General features: G+C 40.1%; 1 protein-coding gene across 4 annotated transcripts in view; it reads right to left on the bottom strand.

Moving 5' to 3' along the window:
- The window catches only part of EEA1 (early endosome antigen 1), a 114,443-nt gene extending 93,415 nt beyond the window's left edge, over positions 1 to 21,028 (bottom strand). For 3 of the 4 annotated variants that reach the window (XM_019446419.2, XM_019446420.2, XM_019446421.2), the window contains exon 1: positions 20,760 to 21,028. In XM_019446419.2, the coding sequence (XP_019301964.1) occupies positions 20,760 to 20,783 (24 nt within the window). In that variant the 5' untranslated portion in view covers positions 20,784 to 21,028. The remainder of the gene's footprint in view (positions 1 to 20,759) is intronic. The other variant, XM_019446422.2, reaches the window with a different exon arrangement.
- Between the last annotated feature and the right edge of the window lie 6,105 nt (positions 21,029 to 27,133).

Here is a 27,133-nt window from a genome sequence, read left to right as displayed (position 1 = left end):
TTATAGTCTTCAACTCACTTTAGTCATAATGACATCTCTGAGAGAGGAAGGGTAAATGTTATCTCTAGAGATGAGAAAACAGATTCAAAGTGGCTAAAAGACTTCTCAAGATTGTACTGTTAACAAAAATCAGAAAGAAGACCTTAGAGAAAAACTGAGAGCTTTCCCCCTAAGATCAGGAACACAACGGGGATGTCCATTCTCACCACTTTTGTTCGACATGGTGTTAGAAGTCCTAGCCTCAGCAGGCAGACAACACAAAGAAATAAAAGGCATCCAAGTTGGCAAAGAAATCAAACTTCCACTCTTTGCAGATGACATGATACTCTACATGGAAAACCTGACAGACTCCACCAAAAAACTGCTAGAGGTGATACATGAATTCAGCAAAGTTGCAGGATATAAAAAATCAATGTACAGAAACCGGTTGCATTTCTATACACCAATAATGAAGCAAAATAGAAAGAGGTATCAAGGAATCGATCCAATTTACAATAGCACCAAAAACCATAAAATACCTAAGAATACACCTAACCAAAGAGGTAAAAGATCTGTACACTAAAAACTAGAAAGCTTATGAAAGAAACTGAAGAAGACACAAAGAAATGGAAAAATATTCCATGCTCATGGATTGGAAGGACAAATATTCTTAAAATGTCAATATTACCCAAAGCAATCTACTTATTCAATGCAATCCCCATCAAAATTCTTCACAGAGCTAGAACAAACAATCCTAAAGTTTGTATGGAACCAGAAAAGATGCCGAATAGCCAAGGTAATGTTGAAAAAGAAAACCAAAGCCAGAGGCATCACAATCCCAGACTTTAACCTATATTACAAAGCTGTAATCATCAAGATGGTTTGGTACTAGCACAAAAACAGACACGGAGACCAACAGAACAGAACAGAGAACCCAGAAATGGACCCACAAATGTATGGTCAACTAATCTTCAACAAAGCAGAAAAGAGCATCCAATGGAAAAAAGACAGTCTCTTTAGCAAATTGTGCTGGGAGAACTGGACAGCAACAACATGCACAAGAATGAAACTGGACCACTTTCTTATACCACACACAAAAATAAATTCTACATGGATGGAAGACCTAAATGTGAGACAGGAAACCATCAAAATCCTATAGGAGAAAACAGGAAGCAACATCTTTGAGCTCAGCCACATCAACTTCTTACTTGACACATCTCCAGAGGCAATGGAAACAAAAGCAAAAACGAACTATTGGGACCTCATCAAGATAAAAAGCTTCTCTGCACAGCAAAGGAAACAATTAGCAGAACTAAAAGGCAGCCTATGGAATGGGAGAAGATATTTGCAAATGATATATATCAGATAAAGGGTTAGTATCCAAAATCTATAAAAAACTTACAAAACTCAACACACACACCAAAAATAAATAATCCAGAGAAGAAATGGGCAGAAAACATGAATAGACACTTTTCCAAAGAAGACATCCGGATGGCAGACACATGAAAAGACGCTCAACATCACTCATCATCAGGGAAATACAAATCAAAACCACAATGAGATAATACCTCACACCTGTCAGAATGGCTAAAATTAACACCTCAGGCAACAACAGATGTTGGCAAGAATGTGGAGAAAGGAGAACCCTTTTGCACTGTTGATGGGAATACAAATTGGTGCAGCCACTCTGGAAAACAGTATGCAGGTTCCTCAAAAAATTAAAAATAGAACTACCCTATGACCCAGCAATTGCACTACTAGATATTTATCCAAAGGATACAGGAGCGCTGCATCAAAGGGGCACATACACCCAAGTGTTTATAGCAGTGCTACGGACAATAGCCAAAGTGTGGAAAGAGCCCAAATGTCCATCAATGGATGAAAGGATAAAGAAGATGTGGTGTATATATATACAATTGAATATTACTCAGCAATCAAAATGAATGAAATCTTGCTATTTGCAACAACGTGGATGGAACTAGAGTGTATTATGCTAAGCAAAATAAGTCAGTCAGAGAAAGACAAATACTGTATGATTGCACTCATCAATGGAATATAAAAAACAAACAGATGAACTAGGGGAAAGGAAGGAAAACTAAGATAAAAACAGAGAGAGGCAAACTATAAGAGACTCTTAAATACAGAGAACAAACTGAGAGATGCTGGAAGGGGGTGGGGGGGATTTCAAATGGGTGACGGGCATTAAGGAGCACACTTTTCAGATGAGCACCAGGTATCACTTGTAAGAGATGAATCACTGGGTTCGACTCCTGAAGTGAAGACTACAGTGTATGTTAACTAACTTGAATATAAATTTTAAAAAAAATCTAAAATGCTAATCTTCTGATTCCTCTTGCATTGCTCTCTCTACTACACCAACTAAACTACAATCATTTGAGGGTTGTTAAAAAGATCAACACAGCCCATCCATCTGCCATCCATGCCAACCATTACCAATCTGTCTCTAATACTTGATATTCCATCCCAATGATACATACAATCTGGAGGATTAAAGGTCTTCTTCTTTTTCTTCTCTAACATCATCATTCGTTACTATCTAGATGTTACCTTAAAGGAACTGAAAATCTAGTCAAACACTGGGCAAGATTCAGAGCACAACAACTAACTTAATAATCCTCAGCAAAAAACATTAATGGTACATACTATCATTATTTCCATTTCACACGAGAGAAATGAGGTGTGGAAATAAGTAATTTGCCCAAAGTCACATGGCTAATTAATGGAAGAAAGGATTTTAACTTGAGCAAACCAGCTCATCATCACTAAACCATACTGCTTCTCTGCTGGACATCTCCACTGAGATGCACTGTAAGCACCCAAGACTGAGAGCAATTCACTACACATTTGTCTCAACAAGCAAACATCCTATTCATAACTATTAAATATTTAATATAAAATGCCAAGTAAGGAAAAAGTGATACTACTTTGAAATTCATCCATTAAAATGATTATAAAAGCTGCACAGAAAAATAAGAAAACATACACACTGTAATTATAATTGTGTACAAAAACTATTCATATGAGAGATTCAAAGGATATATATCCCAAAATATAAATAATGATTTCTGTAGCAAAACAGTTATGGATATTTTGGTTTTTAGTTTTTCAGGTTTTGGTGTTGCTCATTTTTTTTTTTTTTCGGAATTTTAGATCCATAGTCAAATTACTTTTACAGTGAAACTTTTCTTGATATTAAAAAGAAAAAAAAAAAAAGAAGCAAACCTCAATAGATGATCCACATTCCTGTCACATTTTCCCAAAATGTAACCTTCTAAAACGTTCTAAACTTATCCAGAGTCTGTCTTTATTGTGTTCATTTAAAATCCATAAGATTCTCATGTTTTAACGATTCTATCATCTATTATCTACCCTACTCTAAAAAACATAGTAAGATTCTTTCCCAAAATGGTATGCTTGAGACATGAATTTATAAATAAAAGTCAGGTATCTGGATCTGATGACAACTCCTGCATCTGAGAAAAAAAGAAAGGAGCTGAATGGTGAAAAAGTTAAAGAGCCTTTAAATTACATACTTAATATAAAGAACTGTATAAAACTAGCAATTCATTTTTGACCCATCAACATTTCAACAGTTTCATCCCACAAGAGGTTTTAAAACTAGTGAACCCATCCTCAAAAGCACTGGAAACAAAAGCTGTACCTCCCAAGAACTACATTTTCCCCATTTCTGTATCCTTTATTTTTCCAGAGTAGAGGTGGCTTTTCTTCTGGGATTTACCTTCCCAGAAAAGTAAGCAAGTCAAAGATATAACTACATAACCCTACTACCACCACCAAAAAAATCTTTTATCAAGTTTGCCAAAAATAGTCCTAGTAAACAGACCTAAGTAAGCCCAAGAAGCCTAGGGAGTAAAAGGAAAGAACAGGGGACTAGCCATATTTTGCTAATCCATAGAATATAACGTAGTTATTAAAAATAAACAAATAATAAAAGAAGTAGTTCTGAAAGTGCTGGTACTTAAAGATCTCCAAACTATATTAAGTGAAAAAAATTAAAACCCAATATGAAGACTATGATCATATCTGTATAATATTAATGGATATATGCGTCAGAAAATTGTGGAAAAATACAAAGACACTATTACCAGTGTTCCCTAGGGAGGGGACCTTCTACTTTTCATTTCACACCTCCTGTATTCCTAATTCTAACTCCTGGCTGTCAGCCTCAAACTTCACGTAAAATTTGTCTCTTAAGTCCTTCTTACTTGCTCTAAGTCTTCAACCTTGAAAATGGTCACTAATACTCTATATTCTCATCTCCATTATAATTCTAACACCTTTAAACTTGTTTCATAATTCATTTTTGCTAATTACTTTTTTTTTTGTCCTGAAACTTCCTTCTTATTTCTCTGCCTTCTTAAAACAGAATATATCCTGAAGGAAGAAAGCTTACTCAGACTTTTGCAATAATATGACCTAGAAAACTTCTGGTACCAATGACTTCACGGAAGCTTCTCTATCCATCATACAACCACATACAATAATAGTAAGCTTCTCAGGACATCTGGCTGGCTCAATCGGTAGAGTGTGTGACTCTTGATCTCGGGGTCATGAGTTCCAGCCCCGTGCTGGGTGGAGAGGTTACTTAAGATAAATAAATAAATAATTTTTAAAAATGGCAAGCTTCTTTGCCAACATACCACATTTAACTAACTCATTTTCATCAGCTTTGAACTGAGAACAATTCCTACTTTCTGAAATGTGAGCAATTCCACCTAACCTGGAACCATCCTACAACTTTAATGAGTAAGCAAATACAATCACTCATGTTGTTAAATTATTAATGCTAAATTGAGTGCAATTCCTATTCAATTTGGCTTTCAAAGGGGCTTCTAAGAGGCTATCCCCCGGTTGTATCTAATTTCAATCCTCTCCAAAATTTCCTAGGTACTAACACACAATATACTTCTGAATCCTAAGTCTTTCCTGGCTAACATACTGACACACAATACTACCCTATGCCAGAGACGGGTGTCAGAAGCATATATTTACCTAATGCAACTGGCTCCTATTTTCAGCAGTGCCTATTAAGTGTTCCAAAAGCAAAAGTCCACCTAAATCTAGGAATAGTGATTCAGAATACAGAAGCCGGAGTCTCACAGATCTGCATTCATTCCAGTTACCCACTAAGAAGCTTTGTAGATTTATTTAACTTCTCTAAGCCCCAAATTCCCATTTGTAAAGTGGAACTAATAATGTCAGCCTCACAGAACTGTTGTAAGAATTACATGAAATAATACACTTAAAATGTTTAAAACACTGCCTAGCATTTGGTAGATATACTGTACATAGTAGTCATTCATATCATTAAGACGAGAAACAAAGTTTAAAAATTGGAAAACATCTCAGAAATTATATTCCAATTGTATCACTTCATAGATGATGAAACTAGCCCTAGAAACTAAGCTTACTTGATTGACATCACTCTGGTAATGGTAAAGTTGCAATTAAAACAGGTTTCCCAGGTCCCAATTCAATATTCTCTCTACTAACCAAAACATTTCTTGGTCATCTGTCTGATCCCCATCAAGACAATTTCTCTAATCTCAACTTCTTCAAGGAAGAATTACAGGGACAGGACAAGATCACGGGTCCTTCCAGCTCTAAAATTCTCATTCCATGATTCATTTGAGTCCTAAATTGGCTAACTTAAAAGCACGTCCAGGGGCGCCTGGGTGTTCGGTCAGTTAAGCTTCCAGCTCCTTTTTGGCTCAGGTCATGATCTCATGGCCCATGAGATCAATTCCCATGTGGGGCTGTGTGCTGATAGCAAGGAGCCTGCTTGGGATTCTCTCTCTCTTTCTCTCCGCTCCTCCCCTGTGCTCCCTCATTCTCTCTCAAAATAAACAGGAAGAAAAACACAGAAACAATCAACTATATTTCCAATCTCTATATACACTTTGCTTTCTTATGGACACTTTCAAAACTCTAAAACTTTTACCAGTTATTAATGGTTATGTGAAAGTAACATCTCTCAAAAGCAGCCAGTCAAAAAGAAAAAAAAAGAAAAAGAAAAAGAAAAAGGCAGTCAAATCAGTAAGAGACTGAGACTATTAAAACTAATTACAGATAAGTTATTAGTAACTAAATTGGGCTTACAGACATCATACAATTAAGTCAATATTAAGTAAAGGAGTAAAAGTATTTAATATCCAACATTTTTTAAATATCTAACATATAATCACAATTGAGCTATATATTTGAAGCAAATTTAGAGTATCAGGTGTTTTGATTCAAAAAATACAGATAGGCAGACACAAAAATATACCAAAATAGGGTTCAAAATCTAGTTTTAAGAAGAGGCCACTTTTCAGGGCACCTGGGTGGCTCAGTCGGATAGCGTCCAACTTCAGCTCAGGTCATGATCTCACAGTTCATGAGCTCGGGCCCCACGTCAGGCTCTGTGCTGACAGCTCGGAGCCTGAAGCGTGCTTCAGATTCTGTGTCTCCCTCTCTCTCTGCCCTTACCCCACTCACACTGGTCTCTTTCTCTCAAAAATAAATAAACATTACAAAAATAAAAAGAAGAAGCCACTTTTCATTCTTTAAGTCTTAAAATCTGTTGAGGGAACTGGGAATGGTGCTGATAATAAAACCTCCTGAACAGAGCATCAGTGTGCCACACTTAAAATCCCAGCAAATAGTCTTGCATGGTACTTTAGAATCTAACAAATTCTAATCTACTGACTACAGATTCCTTTTCTAAGAGATCTATAGAGGATCAGTTTAAAGAAGTAGAACACAAAGATAATAAAATTAAAATCCATCCTGAATATAATCATGTTTTATGACACAAAAATCTCTAAGACACACTATCCAAATAGCAGAGGATTCATAATCTGGGCTCCCAAGGAAACAGACTCTGAGGCCCTGAAAACTACAAGCAGTTTTACTGGGCAATGCTCCCAAGAACACCCGTACGGGCACAGGGGCAATATGACGGGGCAGAGAAAGCAGACGAACAGCGCTAATCAGTAGCACAATTACAACAGTGGCCTTAGTTAATCCCACCAAGAGTCCTAAAGCTGGATGGTCCTTCACAGAAGTCCCTAACCAAGGCAAGAGGAGGATTCTTTGTATTCTCCACATCAACCAGTAATGAAGTACAGGCTGTTTCCAGGAAAGGGACATAATCTTGGATCAGGCAGCTTCTTTCTGTTAGGGCAACTCCCAGAGAAGGATGCAGCCAAGAGCCATCGGCAGCCATGACTCCAGGCAGCTAGGGGAATGTGACTCCATCTTAAAGGAAGATCTAGGTGCTGCATCAAAGCATCTACTGTAATGAATGTCCCTTACTTGCATCTGAGATACTTATAAAGGGCTGCATGCTGGGGGCAAGGAAGATCTCAGTAGAGAAGGGGACCTACTATCTTCTGAAAACTACTACATGGCAGTGCTGTGACAGTAACCTTACACGAGTTATCAAATTTTATCACTGAATTCTTGCTCTAAAGACAGGTTTTTTTTTCCTTAGCAAAGATGCTAGAAAATAGGTTAAAAGTTATTTTGATTTGTTATATAACACTTAAAATGCTACCTCAGGGCTGCAAATGAGCTGCAGACTCAAAATCTTGGTACTCTTTTGGTTTTCAAGTAACAGGCTTACCCTGAAAAGCACTTTAGAAATTGCCTAGGTGATGATGCCCTCAGTGGACAGATAAGGAAAGTGAAGTCAAGAGAAACTCCATGATTTGCCTAAGATCACACTGACTGCAGAGATAGAGAACATGAACTCAAGTCTTCTGATTCAAATTCAGGGATATTTCTTCTTGCCCAGGTGCTTTTATACTCAAAAATTTAACAAAATCAAAATAACCCATGAATCTTATTGTAAAGCTCAGAGTATCTACTTCTTCTAGATTATTTGCATTTTTAAAATGATGCAAGTAAGAAACTTGAATTTTATACTAAAAAAAATGTCAATCGGTCATCTGCTAAATGAAATATTCTATCTTTCTATTAACAATAGCTAACATATAACCTCTATGACAGGCATAATGCCAAGCACTTTGTCTACACTATATCATTTAATGCTTTTAACAATCCTTGAATAAAGTCAAAGGGATTGTTCCCATTTAGCCAAGGGGGGAAATACAGTTAAAGAAAGTTAAATAAATTGTCAGCTAAGCTTACAAATATAATAACACACTGGGGCGCCTGGGTGGCTCAGTCGGTTAAGTGTCCAACTTCGGCACAGGTCATGATCTCACAGTTCGCAAGTATGAGTCCCACATTGGGCTCTGTGTTGACAGCTCAGAGCCCGGAGCCTGCTTCGGATTCTCTGTCTCCCTCTCTCTCTGCCCCCTGCCTGTTTACACTGTCTCTCTCTCTCTCTCTCTCTCTCAAAAATAAACATTAAAGGGGCGCCTGGGTGGCGCAGTCGGTTAAGCGTCCGACTTCAGCCAGGTCACGATCTTGCGGTCCGTGAGTTCGAGCCCCGCGTCAGGCTCTGGGCTGATGGCTCGGAGCCTGGAGCCTGTTTCCGATTCTGTGTCTCCCTCTCTCTCTCTGCCCCTCCCCCGTTCATGCTCTGTCTCTCTCTGTCCCAAAAATAAATAAAAAAAAAACGTTGAAAAAAAATAAATAAATAAACATTAAAAAATGTATTTTTTAATGTAATAATGCATAAAGCTGGGATTCCATCTGACTTCAAAGCTTGTGCTCTTAATGTTAAACCATCCACAATGCTATAGCCCTGTTGCTTCTCAATTTTCCTTTTCTGATATATTCAAACTTCTATGATATACATGGTTTATTTTCATAACCAGAAACATATTTTATTATTTTTAAATATTTTTATTTTAAAACTAGATCATTGCTTCAAACATTCAAAAGGTACAAGCAGATATGAGGTTAAATTAAAAAAATGTTTCACAGGACAAAATAAATGCATACTTCCTTATCAGAGATCTGACTCAATATGATTTACCATTTAATCCATCTCACAAGACAATGTATTCTGACATAGCACTGTATAAAGACAGAAATTCTTAATACATTTTCCAAATATTATTTAGCCAATAAAGTCCAAATAAAGTATCAATGAAACTCTAAAAACTTTTATATTAGCATATTTATGTAAAACTTAGCCATAGTCTGATATTAAAAACTGAAATGACGGGGGAAAGGGTGGTTTTAAATTTCAACTACTGCTACAGTCCATGCAACACTTAAACAGATGTCAGTGCAACTAAATTATTCATGTTATTGTATTAAATATGTCAATCAATCATAGTACAGGCAATGGCCACGGTTCCATCCTAAAGTAAACTATCCTACCATAGCCCAGGTTGAGAATACAGTCCAAGACAGCCAGGTTATATGACCCCATGTCTACTGCCATGACAAAAGATGTGATCACCTGGACCAGATAGCAAATATTCACAAGCTAGCTAGCAGCCAATAACATGGCCGAGTGGCAAAAAAAAGAAAAAAAAGAAAAAAAGAAAAAAAAAAAAAGCACCCCAATACCAAGAATGAACTACTGCTGAGTTCCATGCTTATTAGGCCTTTGAACTGCAAACCATGAAGAAAAGTGATCAATTAGCCACATAAACTGGCACTAAATAGATAGACAGTGTAGTCAGGAGATAAAGTAAAAGTACATGAAAGACTTCAGCAAATCAAAGCTATAAACCAGCTAAGGTTTCAAAAGACCATAGACTCTGAGTATGTAGAAGCCATGAAGAAAAAAAAAAAAACTAGAATAGAGGGTAAGAAAATTAGCTGAGAGCAAAATCAAAAGTAGATAGATATAGGGGACACAAATATATGAAGAGTTACTGAGTCCTTTAATAGCTCAACTCTAGAGTGATAATCTATAAAGCCCTGTCATGAAGTTCCGAATAGCACTGCCTTAGAGCCTTCAAAGCCTTCCAGTAAAAGTGTCTGAGAGGCTCAGCACCATATTAAATGTTTGGTTTTGAAATTCTATGAAATTCCATCTTATTGCCAAGTGCATCCTTATAACCACTACTATGCTATTTTTGAGCTAAGCTGATGGATCCTTTATTCCTAGAACCAAATGAACTTAATCATAACTATTATCACTATTTCAGAGCCATGGTAAAGCTTATTTCTAGAAGAATGATATGCAAAATGTGTGTTTCATGATACCACTCTTAGAAGGAACAGTCCTAAGTATCATATGACCAACTCCACTTCCAACCTCAGTTGACTAAACCGTCAATGAACACCTTTGGCCAGCCAGAGACCTATGCACAACCCAACAAGAAAAGATGCTGAGGACATTTTAGTCTTCTCTCGGATTTTGGGAATTGAGACACTGAGTCAGTTGGCTACACAAAACTAAGGTGAAAAGTAAGTAGAACTATGTGGTCAGATGACCATTTGGGGTCTTGAGCATACTGAGTAGGCAGCAATGAGGAGGATGGACACAGAGACACAATGATGCCAGTGGTCCACGAAAGAGTGAGACAAAGAGAAAAACTCCCTCTGTCCCTGACACCATTCTCTTCAGACCCAACTGTATAGCAATTCTTATTCATGGATCACTTTGAAATTTTACAATAAATCCCCCTTTCAACTTAAACTGATTTGAAGTTTATAATTCTTGAAAATAAAAATCATTAGGGGTACCTGGGTGGGTCAGTTGGTTAAGCAACTTGGGTCATGATCTCACAGTTCATGGATTCAAGCCACACATTGGGCTCCACGCTGGCAGGGTGTGTGGAGCCTGCTTCGGATTCTCTTGCTCTTCCTCTCTCTCTGCCCCTTCCCCCACTTGTGCTTTCTCTCTCTCTCTCTCTCTCTCTCTCTCTCTCTAAAAAAAAAAAAAAAAAAACAGGGGTCCCTGGGTGGCTCAGTCGGTTAAGCATCCGACTTCGGCTCAGGTCATGATCTCACGGTCTGTGAGTTCAAGCCCTGCGTCGGGCTCTGTGCTGACAGCTCAGAGCCCGGATCCTGCTTCAGATTCTGTGTCTCCCTCTCTCTCTGCCCCTCCCCTGTTCATGCTCTGTCTCTCTCTGTCTCAAAAATAAACATTAAAAAAAATTTTTTTTAAACTTTAAAATAAGATAAAAATCATTTATTAGAACGTGGTCTAAGGATGACAAATTTCATTCATGCATTTAATATTAAATTAGTTTCTGCTTCCTCTACTCTATATTCCTCAGGAAGTAATCTGTGCTCCCTGCTTCTACTTCCTTACTTCCCAATTTATCCCTATGACTCTCCCGAAACTGAACTAGGTATGACTCAACTGTTCCATTCAGTGGACACTTCTCTGTCCTTATTTGACTTGACTTCTCTACAACATCTGTACGTATCTAATACTTGCCTCCACTTGTCTCCTGTGTGTTGGACCTATATTTCCACCTGCCTCGTGAACATCTCCACTGGGATGGCCACACCTCTAGTTCACATTCATCTTCCTCCCCAAACCTGCTCTTCTTCCTCCTCTACTCTTTACCTTAGTCCATTCCATCATCCTCTCAGTTACCCAAACTACTCACAAGTCCAAAAACCCTATCAATTTTACGCCTTAATTTTCTTGAAAATCATTCTATTCTTTCTCTATCCCCAAAACCATTGGCTAAATTCAAGCTTTAACCATCTCCTGAACTGAAAACTAGAGATCCAGAAATTCTGTTTCAATGGAAGAATTTGGATAAGAATTCCAAATGATTCTAATGTGCAGCAATTTTAGGAATAAAAAGTTATTATTCTCTAGCCAGTCTCTCCCCTAATGGAGCCATCCTCTCTACACAGCCACCAAGTAGTCAGAGTATGTTAGTGAAAAACCACCAAGCATCAAACACTAACTTAGAGCCTACCCACTAAAAAAGAAAACAAAATCCCCACCATAAGAGAGCTCAAGTCTAGTAGACAAATAGTCAAGTAAACAAATTACAAAAACAACATAAAAATTTTTCTAGAGACCTGAAGTATAATAGCTCTTAAATACTAAATGTGTACTGAATGCTAGATCCTGTAGTGAGTGCTTCATGAACATTATTGCATTTAATCCTTCCACAACACTTGAGGTATATAAAATCCTCCATTTACAGATAAAGCAACTGGGTCTCAGAGAGCCTGAAATTTTGTGCAAGATCTCACCCTCATGAGTGGAGGAGCCCAGACCTTAAATGACAGTCTAATACCAAAAGCTTGTTCTCCTAATTAGTATGGGATGTTTTGGGAGAAGAGTAGGGGAAAAAAAAAAAAAAGCAGGCAAGTAAGTCCCAGTGTCATCTGAACTGAGCAATGCCTACAAGTGATGGTAGGACACTGTGAGCAGAACGAAGCACTTCTACAGAGGTATGAAGGGATGAGAGAACAGGGTAAACACAACTGGTGGGAAACACAACTGGTGAGAAAGGCAGGGGCAGAGCATGTGCAGTAGACGGAGATGAGCCTGAAATCCTATAAAGGGACCAGAGCATTATGGGCTTTGTGTGCCAAAGTAAAAAGTTTGGACATCTCCTGTGGGCAGTGATTAGTCACCAACAGATTTTAGACAAAAGAGTGGTTTACCCAATTTACTTTTTATAAAGATTACCTGGAAAAAATATTTTTGGAGGGTTTTCCTTATTACAGATTTCATCATTTAAAAAATTCCAAGGCTCCTTATCGCCTATGGTATATAGACCAAAACTTTCCAGTCTCATCTCTTATAACTACCCCCATCCACATACAGAAATGTTCACAATTCCCCTAATGCTGTGCTCGCTATTTCATGCTCTTGTGTTTGCTTGGCCCCCATCTCTAAAGATGGCTCCTCTCCCTTGCTCCTCTTGGCCTGTCACTGCCAGTGTCCGTAAGGCCTTCAACAGTCTCCACCTACCCCTCCCCTCACAGAATTACTCTTTCTTTTGTGCTCACAAACTCTTCCTCTGTGTATCTATTAACACTTAGCACATTACATTGTGGGTTTTTTTAGTTTTTATTTATTTATTTTGAAAGAGGGAGAGCGCACATGAGCAGGGAAGGTCAGGGAGAGAGAGAGAGGAAGAGAGAAACAGAGAGACAGAGAGAGACAGAGAGACAGAGAGAGACAGAGAGAATCCCAAGGAGGCTCTGCACTGTCAGCCCAGAGCCCGATGTGGGGCTCGAACTCACAAACTGTGAGATCATGACCTGAGCCTAAACTGAGAGTTGGAGGCTTAACCAACTGAGCCACCCAGGTGCCCCAACATCTTCCAAATTACTTTGTAATTATTTAAGTATCTGTCTCCCTCATTAAAACTCCGCAAGAGTTTTTTATCCCCAAGCCCAGCAATTTGCACAGAATAAATGCCCAATAGTATGATGAATGACTGTACACACATGTACACACACACATACACAAGGAGATTGATAAGAAAAGTGTTCCTTGAAGAAACCTGGAGTATATAGTAACAAAATACCAACATCAGCAATAGCTAACATTTATAGAGAGGTAGTTACTCTGTGCCAGGTACTGTCACAGACGTTTACGTGTATTAATTCAGTACCCCCTCACAACAACCCTATGAGACAGGTACTATTATTATTAAGGAGACAGAGAAATCAAGTAACTTGCCCAAAGCTACTCAGCTAGTAACTAGGAAACAATATCACCCTAGACAGTCTGGCTCAAGAGTTCAGACTGTTAACCACTAATTATACTCTCTCTTTAGCTCAAGCAAAAGACCACCAGGATAAGAAGAGAAAACTTAGTTCGAGCCCTGGTTCTTTTGTATCTCAATCGCTATTCTTAACACACTAAAAATAAATCTCCACAGAGAGAAAATAATACCACTTTTTAAAATGTGTTTCATAAATTAGTAGTAACTGCATCAAACTTAAGTGTGTAACCAATCTAGGAAGCCTTCCCTAACATCTTAGTTTAGATCAGGTCCCTCTTGCTGTATGCTCTTGGGGCTCCCTGTGCTTTTCCTTCCTAAGACTCACCCACATGACCATATAGCTATGGGATTTTTGAACAGTTTCTCTTACACCAAGCTCCACGGGGGTTTATGTCTTTTACTCATCAGTGTGTCCACAACACACAGTGGGCCCATACTACGCATGTGAGGAAGAGATATGTTCAAAAGGTCTTCCTTATACATTACCTTTTCCTGCACACACTGTCATCATTCTAATGTAAATTCTAATTTCTGAGCGCCTAAAATATCAAAATCTCTCCTATCTCATCTCTACCTATACTCTCCTATGGTTTTAATCCATCACATGCAACACTGACAAATTACTCTTCCTTAAAACATTCCTTTCATACTCATTCCACAAACTTTTTAACTCCCAACTCTGTGCCTGAAGAAAGCCAGAATGTCATTCCAAAATATGCCCGGTTAGCATATTGATTATCTTTAATTAAAGGCACTACAACAGCAGGTATAAGAACACTCTGACCCTCTTTTTTCTTTTTGAAAGCAAGAGATAAAACTCTCATGTGAGAGGCACCCTCGCTGTACCAGGAGGAAAAAAGATTTTCTCATCAGTAGACACAGAGAATTTGGAACTGAGAAATCTGCATAAACAAACCTCTTAAACTGACCTTTATCTTCTTGGCTACTTCTTCACCACTTACTACCCCTAACCCAAACCCACTGTCTTGTCAGTTCTTCACAAACGTATTGTTTCTTTGTCTACAAGGTATAAACACCTGGTCTGGTCACTTCTTTGGGTCCTCATACTCTTGTGAAGCTTCTCATATACATGTAAAATTTTAATAAAACTTGCATGCTTTTCTCCTGTTAGTCTGCCTTATGTCAGTTAAATTCTTAGGCCCAGCCAGACACACCCTAAGAAGGTAGAGGAAAATTTTGCCTGTCTTGCATACCAGATATATTTCACTGCTTAATAAAACCTTTTTTTTTTTTTAGATTTTATTTTTGTAATCTCTACACCCAATATGGGCTCGAACACACAACCCCAAGACCAAGTATTGCATTCTCTTACAACTGAGCCAGCCAGGCACCCCTGCTTAATAAAATCTTATTGATTTCATAATGCCTACAGAATAAAGTTCAAAATGTCAGATTTGTCTGCTGAAATAAACAAGAAGAAAAGTTACCCCAGATCTGGATCCCCACTAAAAGAAACAGAGCTCCTCAGAGAATTGGCTATTTTCAGGGCTAGGAAAGAGTAATGGATGAGCTTAGAATACACTGTTATACCAAAAAGTAGCGAAGAGGTTAAAAAAAAATTATTGGAGAATGTCAAAAGGACACAGGGCCACCCTAATGGGCTCCCACTGTTCAAATCTGACACAATTAGAGCACCAAAATAATTAAGAACAGTGATGAGTTATAAACCATTTTTAAAAACTGAAATTAGTAAAGAAAAAAGGAAGCTGACAGAAAGGAAATGGAGAGGGAGGGAGAGAGGGAAGGAGGAACGGGAAACCCAATGACCAATTGGTGAAGGAGAAGGGAATGCTGGAGTGGGAAAATCATCATTTTGCAGTCATTATGGTGAAGACTAGATAGGCAATGAACAACAAAGAATGAACAATGGATGCTAAATTTAAGGGAAATTTTTGATAAGGAGCAAGATATTTGCAGGGTCTTATAAGTAGATGCCTACTAATGGCAAAAGAAGAAAGAATAGTATTATACAGTCAAAAATGGGCTACACCTTGACCTTTGACAAGGTAATCAAATCTAACAGCACCTACGAAGGACAGAAAGACACCCTGGGTCTCCAGATGTGAGGCAACATGTTCTAGGCAACATCCTGGCCAAGAATGCATAATCTCAATCTAATCACAAGAAAATATCACATAAACATAACATGAAGAACAGTGTAGGGGGAAAAAAGCAGGAGGGGATCTGTACTCTTCATAAATACAAACAAATGCCGTGGAAATGTTCCAGATAAAAAGAGACTATAGCAATATGACAACTAAATATAATACCTAATCCTAACTGGACCCTAAACTGGTGAGGGCAAAATGTTACAAAGGACATACCAGATCAACTGACAAAACTGGAATTATAGATAGTAACTGAACCAAAGTATATTTATAAAGTTGGCAACTATACAGTGGCTATGTAAATAAATATTCCTATTCTTCATTGAAGTATTCAGGGGTAAAAGACCATAATTGATCCTCAAATGAGTCAGAGAAGAAGAAAAAAAAAAAAAAAAAGACACAGAAAAAGAAGAGAGAAGAAAGTGAGAAAAATGTTCCTTGTAGTGGCACCTAGGTGCTCAGTAGGTTAAACATCTGACTCTTAATCTCAGCCCAGGTCATGATCTCACAGTTTGTGAGTTCAAGCCCCACATCTGAAAGCCTGCTTGGGATTCACTCTCTCTCCCTCTCTCTCTGCCCCTCCTCTGTCCTTTCTCTCTCTCTGTCTCAAAATAAATAAATAAACTTGAAAAAAAAATTTTTTTAAGCTGTTCCTTGTTCCTATTATTTTATTCTTGCAACTTTTTGTAAGTTTGAAACTAGTTCCAAATAAAAAGTTAAAAGTTAAATATGCATTCAACTAAAACGGCATCACCCAATACACAGGGCTATAGAATAATTGAAATATGATTAGTACAAATTGAGATATGCTGTTAGTACAAAATACACACCAGATTTCAGATACCTAGTTAAAAAACAGAGAGAGAGAGAATGTAAGATATATCATAATTTTTATATTGAATATTTTAGATACATGGTCAAAAGAAATATGTTTTAAAAATTAATTTCACCTCTTTTTACTTTATTTTTTTTTCACCTCTTCTTACTTTAAATGTGGCTACTAGAAACTTCAAATTACATATGAAATTCACATTTGCATTGAACAGGGATGAGCTAGAAGATCAAGAATCTCCACAATGGGGTGTCACACTATCTTTGTAAATTTCTCTCAATTTCTCTGTGCTGTAAACAGATCTCTTCTAAAAGTCACTTGGTGTAAGCTACTTGAGTGTAAGGACTGTATCTTACTCACTGTTGTATCCCCAGTTTCTAGCACATAGCCAAGTGTTACAAATATCTGCTTACTGAAAAGTAATATGTAAAGGAAGGAGGAAGGCAGGAAGAACGAACTCATTCCCATCTCTGCATCTTTACTTATACTGTAACTCCTTCCGAAAAAGAAACCTTCCTAAGACCTCTCCTACACACACACACATTCTTCAAAACCCCACCTCATGCTCATTTTCTCCAAGGAGACTACCCACTCACACAGGATCATTCTGATCTTTCCTCTTTTGTACCACTACAGCCTTCGTTGTCTGTACCAATTTCTCTGGCACTTAATCATATCCTTGAGGAAGAAGTTATGTCTCATATTTTCCCAATATCTTCCACTGTGATTAGCAGAGTGCTAACCATATCAATTGAGTAGTAGTGGAAAGGGCAACAGGGTACCAGAGAAAGAGAAATGGATTGAGTTGGGAAAATCTGGCTCTTGGCTCAGTTTTGACATCTACTAACCGTGTTGCCCTTAGATAAATCACTTAATCTGTTTATACTTCCTCATTTTTAAAATCAAATAGACCTGCTGACCATAAAAAAAGCCTTTTATTTCTACAATTCTAGAATACTTAAGTCCATTTTTTTCTTTAGCAATGTTATTGGCATATACCAGCGAAAGGAAATCTAATACTCTAATTAAACCACTGTAAATTCCTTAAGAAAGAAATAGCAACAAAGTTTACATACTGCCTAAAGTACTAAATGCTGATCATCTATCTGTCTGGTCATCAAGCACTTTATTATTTTTTTTAAGATTTTATTTTTAAGGAATCTCTATACCCAACGTGGAGCTCAAACCTACAACCCCAAGATGAAGAATTGCATATTCCACCAATTAAACCAGCCAGACGCCCCATGGTCATCAAGCACTTTAAATTCGTATTTCTCTTCAAAGGACCATTAAGCAAAATAGTCAATACATACATGTTGAAGCAACCATAAAAAGAATTTTTTTTCTAAATCAGACCCTTTCAAGCCTCAGAAAGACAACTTATAGTAAGCTAATGGAAACAAAAAAAAAAAAAAAAAAAGGAAGAAGAAAACAGAAACATTTTCTGTAAAGTACCCTGGGACCTTATTGGTGATGTTCAGTGACTCAGAGTTACAACTGACTGCAAGCACATTGTCTGTTTCTTCTTTAAAAATGCTTTTTAAAGGACACTATTCAGAAGAAAATAACAGCAGTTAAAATGAAAAGGTCATCCAAAAAGAGAATGTTAAAGCATGGAGACCATTTCAAACAAATCCCAAAATTAGCAACTTTCATCTTAATATCTTATCACCTCCGCCGAGAAATAAGATTATCAGGGTGGGGTAAAATAAAATGGTTGCCATGTTACATAATTTAAAGATTCTAGTTATACTTGTTAGTGAATACCACCTGTGGAGTCAATAAGGTATATACTGTAGGAATATGTCCTCCTACCAGAAGTTTTCCTGATGGTCCCAACACCCTGACCCAGAGTGGCACCCAGGGCACTCTGTAATTACTTTTAAATGGTCGACATCCTCTATCTGGCTGTGAGTTTTAAAGGGAGGACCCATTTATCAAGTGTTTCCCAGCCCCTTGCATATGTCTGACATTTACTGACACTCAATAAATACACAGGGAACAAAAAGTAACTGAGAAACAATTCAAATTTTATACGTATAAAAGAGTATACATATTTAACACAGTGGTTCTCAATCAAGGGCAATTTTGTCCATAGGGGAATATGGTAAAGTACAGAGATATTTTTGGTTGTCACGAGGGGAAAGGGAATGGGGGAAGGGTGCTACTGGTCTGAAGTGAGGAGAAGCCAGGGATCCTGCTAAACATCTCAGATTCAAAGGACAGCCCCCCACAACAAAGAATTATCCAGTCACAAATGTCAATAACGCGTTGGTTAAGAAAGTCAGTCTTCAACTGACTTAAGTCATATGTGATGATTCTATACCACATCTCAGTAATAACCAGAATAAATTCCAATTTTGCAGTTTTAATTAAAACTTCGGTCACAGTTGATGTGTATGTATCAACACGTGGTCTTTATATAAAAATAGTCCTAATATGATGGTAATGCTTAACAACATTAAACCAAGAGTACTGGAAAGTATTCCATATTTCTGAAAACGAATCTATAAATGCCAGAATACTTTTTTTTTAATTAATCTTTTTTTTTTTTTTTTTAAGTAATCTTTACACCCAACATGGGGCTCGAACTCACAACTTGAACCCAGGCTCAAGAGTCGCATGCTCCCCGGACTGAGCCAGCCAGGCAACCCTACCAGAAGCTGCTGGTAAGTCAGTAAACACTTTGTTTTATTTATAAACTTTAAAGCAGACCATAGGCAAACTAATTTTCAGATGTGGAACTACGACAGAAACACAATCTGAAGCATGAGCTAATCCGTTCCTCCAGGTCCCATAAAAGAAAAATCTCCAAGTACTACAAGCAAATCATGCACAGATGTCTTTACTATGGAACACAGGAACTGACGGCAAGGGTAAAGGGCATGCCCTTGCTACTGCCAAAATCATCGGCTTATCAAGATTTTAAAAGACTCTGACAAAACCACTGCAGAAAATCATCAAATGTCAATACGGGGTGGTAGATTCAAAAGTTAACTATTTCTCCCCCTGACGGATGACCAAGTTTCACATGACTTGAACATTTCACAAAGCTATGCAGGAGCCAGGAACACTCCCTTTCCATATAGTGGATGACTCAACTGTCTTTGGCACATTCCTTGGCTGAATACTACAAACGCACTAATGTCTTTTGTCCTTTGAACTAGTGAGGCTACTTCCCCAGCAGCCATCTAATGAGTTTGGCCCCAACTTTTCAATCATTTACATTTTGTTGCACACCCCCATCACTTTCAAAAAAAAAAAAAAAAAAGCTATCCAAAACAAAAACTTGAGTACAGTAACTCTTGTAGGAAAATATGCCCTATTATTATTCCAGGAACTGATTTCTAAACAACACACCTACAGCTTTCCAATGTTCTTATTTTTTATATCTTAAGGGTTTTTTGTTGTTTTTTTTTTTCCCCCCAGATTTCCAATAGGGATAGTAGCACTGGCAGAAAGTGAAGGAGTATGCGTATATCACTGGATAAGGCTTACTGCGAATTTATTCTTGGAGAGCTCAAAAAGGGTCCTGGGCTGAGAGGGGGAAACGCATTTTTAACTGGGGGTTGGGGGGGGGCGTTCCAAGAGTGAGTAATATCTTCTTCCTCAGCTGACTTTGCCAGTAAGTGTCGGTACCACGATTGGGCCCGAGCTAGGCCGGGTTTAACCACATTACCCTGCAATACTGTCCAGCCGAGAGTGGCAGGTGCGTGCAAAGTTGGGGGGCGCGGTGGGCGCGAAGGATGCAGAGGCTGAGCAAGCCTCCCGCGATCTCCCACGGGGCGCTCTCCACCCGTCTGGACGCACTAACTCCCTTTGCGTTGCCATTCCCGGAGCTGGAAGGAACGCGCCGGCACCACACCCTCCCGCCCCGCCGCCCATCGCACTGACAGCCCCGCGCGGGAGCGCGGCGCCGGGCCTGGGCGCGCGGGGCCGCCGGGGACTCGGCGCCGGCCCGGGCTCCGGCCTGCCGCCCCGCCGCCGCCGCCCCACCCGCCCTCCCTGCCCCCGCGGCCCGCCCCCGGAGAGGACGGCCGAGGCCTAACCGCCTCCCGGGGCTGCGGGGCCTACAGAAGGAAGGAGCCCGCGCTGAGGAGGGGCGTCCACGCCGCCGCCTGGGCTCCTCAGCTCGGCGGCGGCGCCCGCAGCCCCGGACTCGGGCTCTCCCGCTCACGTGCTGCCGGAAAGACGGTTTCACTCTCTTACCCTCTGCAAAATCCTCCTAAACATGGTTTAAACACCACCCGGGCCGCCGCGGTGACTCTCCGGACCTTACGCGGGACCACTCACTACTCGGGGGTGCGCGGGCGGGAGAGACTGAGCCGGGAAGGGACCGGGGAGGAGGTCGGGGCGAGGCGGTGGCGGCAGCCGCTCGGGCGGCCCCGACTTCCCCACAGGCGGCGAGAGGGAGCGCGCGCGAGCGAGAGACGAGGTAGCCAGCGAGCGCCCGCCCGCCGGCCGGGCCGCCCCCGTAACTGACAGCTGGGCGGACCCGCCCGTCGCGCCACGCCCTCCCGGCCTGTCCATCCGCGGGGGGCGGGGCCCTAAGGGGCCCGGCCCGGCCTGCGACCAATCCGAAGCGACGGCGGCGTGGGCGGCTGCGTGACGGACAGGCGGCAGGACGCTGGCGCCGCCGCTCCTTCCGGCGGGCAAGGGGACGCCGTGGCCGCCGAGCGCACGCCCGCGCTCCGTCAGAGGCCGTGCCCGCGCGCCGACCGCGTGCCCGCCGGGAGGTGGATGGAGGGACCTGGGCCGCGGCCTGGGGTGGTCCCAGACCTCGGCGGGTGGAGGGGTTGCGGGGTGCGCACCTGCGACCAAAACTCAGGCTGCTTCGTCACATTTGTCAACGTGACCCTGGTCTCGGCCGAGCCTGGACTGCATCTTCATTTCTGCTGGAAGAGCTTAGCCCCTGGGTGAAAGCAGAGAATCGCAGACAGGATTAACCTGTCTGTTGGGCTTTCCTCCTCTTCTTCAACCCCTGCTTTCCTTTCTCTACTCCCTTTTTGCTTCCAATTTCAGCCAAAGAGAAAGTATAGAATCAGAAGAAAGGATAGGAAGAAACTGGAATTTGAGTTGGCAAGAGAAGTTTAGGGTTCTCCTTTCTGGACCATAACAACAACATTTAATGGACTGATGTCGCTAACATGATACACTTTGTCTTTCTAAAGCACATGTGTGGCCCATTCTCCTAAGGAATTTTAAGTCCTATTCGAATAATAGGTATATGAGTTGAGTCAACATTAATGCGTATGTTTCATAAAGAAAAAATAATAAGGTCACAGATAAACACTGTGCCAAAACAAGGACGTGGACTTCAAATTGACTTCCAGGCACCATGTCATCATTTAAACTCAACAATCACAGCTCCAGAGTCCTACCATTCTGCTAATATTCACAAGCTAAGAGGTTCAGAAGTTTTACCCTGAGAAGAAGAGAAAACTTTAATATTATTTAAATAGGAAAAGAAGGAGTAATGCAATTGACCTTGTCTACCCAAGCAATGAATGGAGTGCTTTTTGGAAAGTACTTCCAGATTGTTTGAAAAGATGCAGCAAATACTATTTTTCAAATGAGTTAATGTAAGTGTTTTTTCTAAAGTGTAAAGCATATGATATAATATGTTTCTATTCCAAACATGTTCTGTGTTTTAGTGTGTGTGTCTATAGTGCAACAAAATAGTCACACCTAAAACTAATACATTATTAATCACTATTGATTATTGCACTTAAATATTTCCAGACAAACATAGCAAAGCACACACTTTTCCATCTTTCCAGACACAGGGTGCTTTATTTTCAGACAACATGGGAAATACTTTGACCAACATAGGGTGATAAAACTATGTGGCATAATAAATATATACTTGGTCTCTGTACCAAGATCCTGACACAGAGTTTGTAAGACCCTTGTAATTTCCTGACTGGCAGGATGCTAGAAGCATCTTTTGTTCTAATATTTAATCTTTGACCCTACTTCCTGACACCAAAGCTTCTAAGACCCTTGAAAGAAAGCAAGAGCCAGCAGGGGAGAGGTGCAGAGGGAGAGAAAGAGAATGAATGAATGAATCAGCATGGAACACTGAGTCTGCTCAGCTCAGAGCCCAACACAGGGCCCAATCCCAGGACCATGGAATCATGACCTGAGCTGAATTAAGAGTTGAATGCTCAAGGGTCTGAGCCACCCAGGTGCCCCTTGAGTGTCTTTTTGTGTGATAATGGGATGACTGGTGGTTGGGGGTCCCTAGATAGCTTTCTCATAGGAGCTAATCTCCAGAAAGGTCAAGGCATGATTAGAAGGTTGCAATTTTTGAGGCCCCCCATCCCCCCCACCTCCTGTAGGGAAGAGGGACTGAAAGAGTTAATCACTAATGGTCATTGATTTAATCAACCATAGCTATGTAATAGAACCTCTATAAAGATCCTAAACCCAGGAGAGCTTCCAGGTTAGCCAACACACCAAGGTGCTAGAAGAATGATATGCCCAGAGAAGAGGGAACCCCTCCCCCTTCCCCCATAGCTTGCCCTACGAATCCCTTCCATTTGGCTGTTCCTGAGTTGCATCTTTTATAATAAATCAGTAATGGTAAGTAAAGAGTTTCCCTGAGATCTTTGAGCTGTTATAGCAAATTATCAAACCTGAGGAGGGTGTTGTGGGAACCTCCAATTTATAGCCAACTGGTCCAAAGTAAAGGTGACAACCTGAACCTTGTGACTGGTGTCTGAAGTGGGGGCAATCTTGTGGACTGAGCCCTGAACCTGGAGGGTCTGCACTGGCTCCAGGTAGTTTGTATCAGAATTGAATTAAATGGTAGGACATGTTACAGAACCAGGCGGGAACGCTGGCGGAAAAACCAAGCGGCACTTGGAGATCTTGGTGGATCGGAGATTTATTTAGCACCAGCGGTCTCAGAGGAGACTGTTTCTCCAAGATCTGAGCCCCGAATGAAGGGGGGAAGGGTAATTTATAGTTGTCAGCTTCCATATCTGTGATGGGTTTTCACTCGCGCGGCAAACAGGGCAAAAAGAACCCGGAAGAGGGGTCTCTAAACTAGAGACCAGAGCTTGTTTTAGTCCCATCGGCCATCTTGTGGTGTAAAATTCTATTCATTTTCCCAACAGACACCCAACTGCTATCCAGAGAATTGGCAAATTACCTGGTGTGGAATAAAACCCCGCACATTGGGTGTTGGAAGTGTTAGAAGTAGGGGTTCCTGACTGATACATTCAGTAGAGTGTGTGACTCTCTATCTCAGGGTTGTGGGTTCAAGCCCCATGCTGGGTGTTGAGATTACTTAAAAATAAAAATAAAAAAATCTTAAAAAAATAAAAGGGTTGTAAGTAGAGAAAGGAAACAAGTGTTTTTTGTAGTTGTGAAATCAACATATTTTTTTTTGTTTTTTCTTATTTAACCCTTTTTCTTTTTTTTTAATTTTCTTTTTTCTTTTTTAAAATTTACATCCAAATTACTTAGCATATAATGCAACAATGATTTCAGGAGTAGATTCCTTAGTGCCCCTTACCCATTTAGCCCATCCCCCTCCCACAACCCCTCCAGTAACCCTCAGTTTGTTCTCCATACTTATGAGTCTCTTCTGTTTTGTCCCCCTCCCTGTTTTTATATTATTTTTGTTTCCCTTCCCTTATGTTGATCTGTTTTTTCTCTTAAAGTCCTCATATGAGTGGAGTCATAGGATTTTTGTCTTTCTCTGACTAATTTCACTTAGCATAATACCCTCCAGTTCCATCCACATAGTTGCAAATGGCAAGATTTCATTCTTTTTGATTGCCGAGTAATAGGCCATTGTGTGTGTGTGTGTGTGTGTGTGTGTGTGTGTGTGTGTGTGTGTGTGTGTACATACACCACATCTTCTTTATCCATTCATCCATCGATGTACATTTGGGCTCTTTCCATACTTTGGCTATTGTTGATAGTGCTGCTATAAACATGGGGGTGTATGTGTCCCTTCAAAACAGCACACCTGTATCCCATGGATAAATGCCAAGTAGTGCAATTATTGGGTCATAGGGTAGTTGTATTTTTAGTTTTTTGAGGAACCTCCATACTGTTTTCCAGAGTGGCTGCACCAGCTTGCATTCCCAACAAGTTTCTTTTTTTTAAGTGACATTTGTTTCTCTTTTTCGTTTATTTTTCAAAAGTTTATTTAGTTTAAAGCTGTTTGTTAATGTCACATGCTAAGGCCTTCTACACTGGAATTCTGCAGAATCTTTTTTTTTTTTTTTTTTTTTTTTTTTAGTAATCTCTATACCTAATGTGGCGCTTGAACTCACAGCTCAGAGATCAAGAGTCTTACACTATTCTGACTGAACCAGACAGATGCCCCTCCTGTGGAATATAATAATATTATAATATGTAGTTAATATAATAATGATATATAATTAATATAATAATAATATAATTATTATGTAATTAATATAATAATAATATAAGAGACTCATCTGCTCAGCTAGGTGGATTATTCAAAAGTTTGTGTGCTCCCCTGCAGCTTATGATCTGACTGGAATAATACACTAGAGAATGTAATTGCTCAAAAGTAAATAAACATTGGGTGAGACATAATAACGTAAGAATAATCTTCACTAATTTAGCATCTTCCCACACATAACTGCTTACTCTCTCTGGCCACTAACCCCTATCTATTCACCTCTCTTACATTAATATTCTTTTCAATTCAATTAATTCTTTGATTCCATCAAGATCTTCACTCCATTGGCTCCTCTCACTTTCTTACTATCAGTCATTTCCCTAGCATCCTCATTTCCACCAAAACCTAACTTAAAGCCACGATCCAGCTTCATAGCCACCCCCACCCCCTTATGAATATACTTAACACCTTCACCTCCCTCTACTTCCTCCACTGTTTTCATCTAGCAGAACCCAAACCCAACTACCCATCTACTGTGTGCTGCACAGGAGGAGCTGAATGTTGTTAGAGGTGCACACATATGTACCACAGGGGCTATTGTGCTCATTTTACATTAATAGCCACAGAGCTCGGGGGCACCTGGGTGGCCCAGTCAGTTGAGCATCCAACTGTCGATTTGGGCTCAGGTCATGATCTCACAGTTCCTGAGTCCAGCCCCAAGTCCTGCTCTGGGCTCTGCGCTTACAGCTGGGAGCCTGCTTGGGATTCTCTCTCTCTGCACCTCTCTGTGCTCCCCCTCTCTCAAAATAAATAAATGAACTTAAAATACCACAGAGCTCAGTCACTGAACATGATCTGGCAGCAGTCTTGCTACCCTTTCCCCACCTTCTTTCTCTTCTCTGGTCTTTGTCCACAATGGCTATCACACCGATAGTGGTTTCACTGTCTTACCTTGCATTTTCTTCCTAACTCACTCCAATCAAGCCTCCTTCTCACCTACTCCAATGAGACTACTCATGTTAATGCTAATGACCTACCTGTTGCCAAATCCACAGACAAGTTTATTGCTTTGACTTTGTTACTGACACCGAGAACAATTGACTACTCTCTCCTCAAATCATTTTATTCTCTTGGCTTCCTTGACAATCCACTTTCTGGCTTTTCTCCTTGATGGCCGTTCCTTCCAGACTCCTTTGACTTCTCTACTGCATAACTTAATGTTACAGTGTCCCTGCTCTGTTCTAGGGTCCCTCCTTTTATCTGTCCCACAGAGCCTAGAAGTGATCTCAACCAGTCTCCTGGCTTTAAATTTCATCTGTCTGCCCAAAGATCCCCGAGTCTATATCTCCTGTGCTGACCTCTCCCCAGATTTCCAGACCTCCACAACAAACCATCTGCATAGTTCTCCTTGGATGTCTAATGAGCATCTCAAACTTAACATGGCCCAAACAAAACGGCTTCATTTTTATTATCAAAATGCTTCTCTGCCAGTTTTCTTGTCTCTCTATATACTTCCACTAGGAACTTGGGTGGATCAAACCCAAAATCTTGGAGTTTGAGTTCTCTCTTTATCTTATCACTTCCCCTTCCGCCAGTCAATCCATCTGAAAGAAAATCCCAACAGGTCTACCTCCAAAGCTAATCCTAAATCTGCCACTTCTTTCCATTATCACCCTAGTCTTAGCACCTTCATCTCCTGTCCAGACCACTGTAAGAGTTTCCTGGTCAGTCTCCCTGTTTTCACTTTGACTTCCCTATCATCCATAAACTACAGAGCAACTAGGAACAACTTTTTAAAATGCAAATCAAATAATGTCACTGTCCTTCTTCATTGAAGCTTCCAATTACAATCACAATAAAATCCAAAGACTTTATCCTGGCTCACGCACCCTGTCCATCTGGCCCTGCCCACTTCTCTGCCTTCCATTTATAACACTCTCTCCTTGGTTTATCATGCCCCAGACTTTGAACTTTTATTCTTCCATTGCACAGAGGTCATTCCTGCCTTTGTGCCAACCTGTTCCGATTTAGGAAATGTTGTTCCCTGAGATCTTATGGCTAACTTCACGGCATTCATGTGGCACCTTATAAGTCACTTCCTCAGGGGCACCTGGCAGGCACAGACAGAAGAGCATGTGACTCTTGATCTCAGGTTCTAAGTTCAAACCCCGTGCTGTGTGTAGATATTACTAAAAAA

This window comes from Panthera pardus, unplaced genomic scaffold, assembly GCF_024362965.1.
Source record: "Panthera pardus isolate Hobbes unplaced genomic scaffold, ASM2436296v1 HiC_scaffold_6, whole genome shotgun sequence".
NCBI lineage: Eukaryota > Metazoa > Chordata > Mammalia > Carnivora > Felidae > Panthera > Panthera pardus.
Note: the sequence above shows the minus strand (reverse complement) of the source record. Positions and strands in the feature narration are given on the sequence as shown.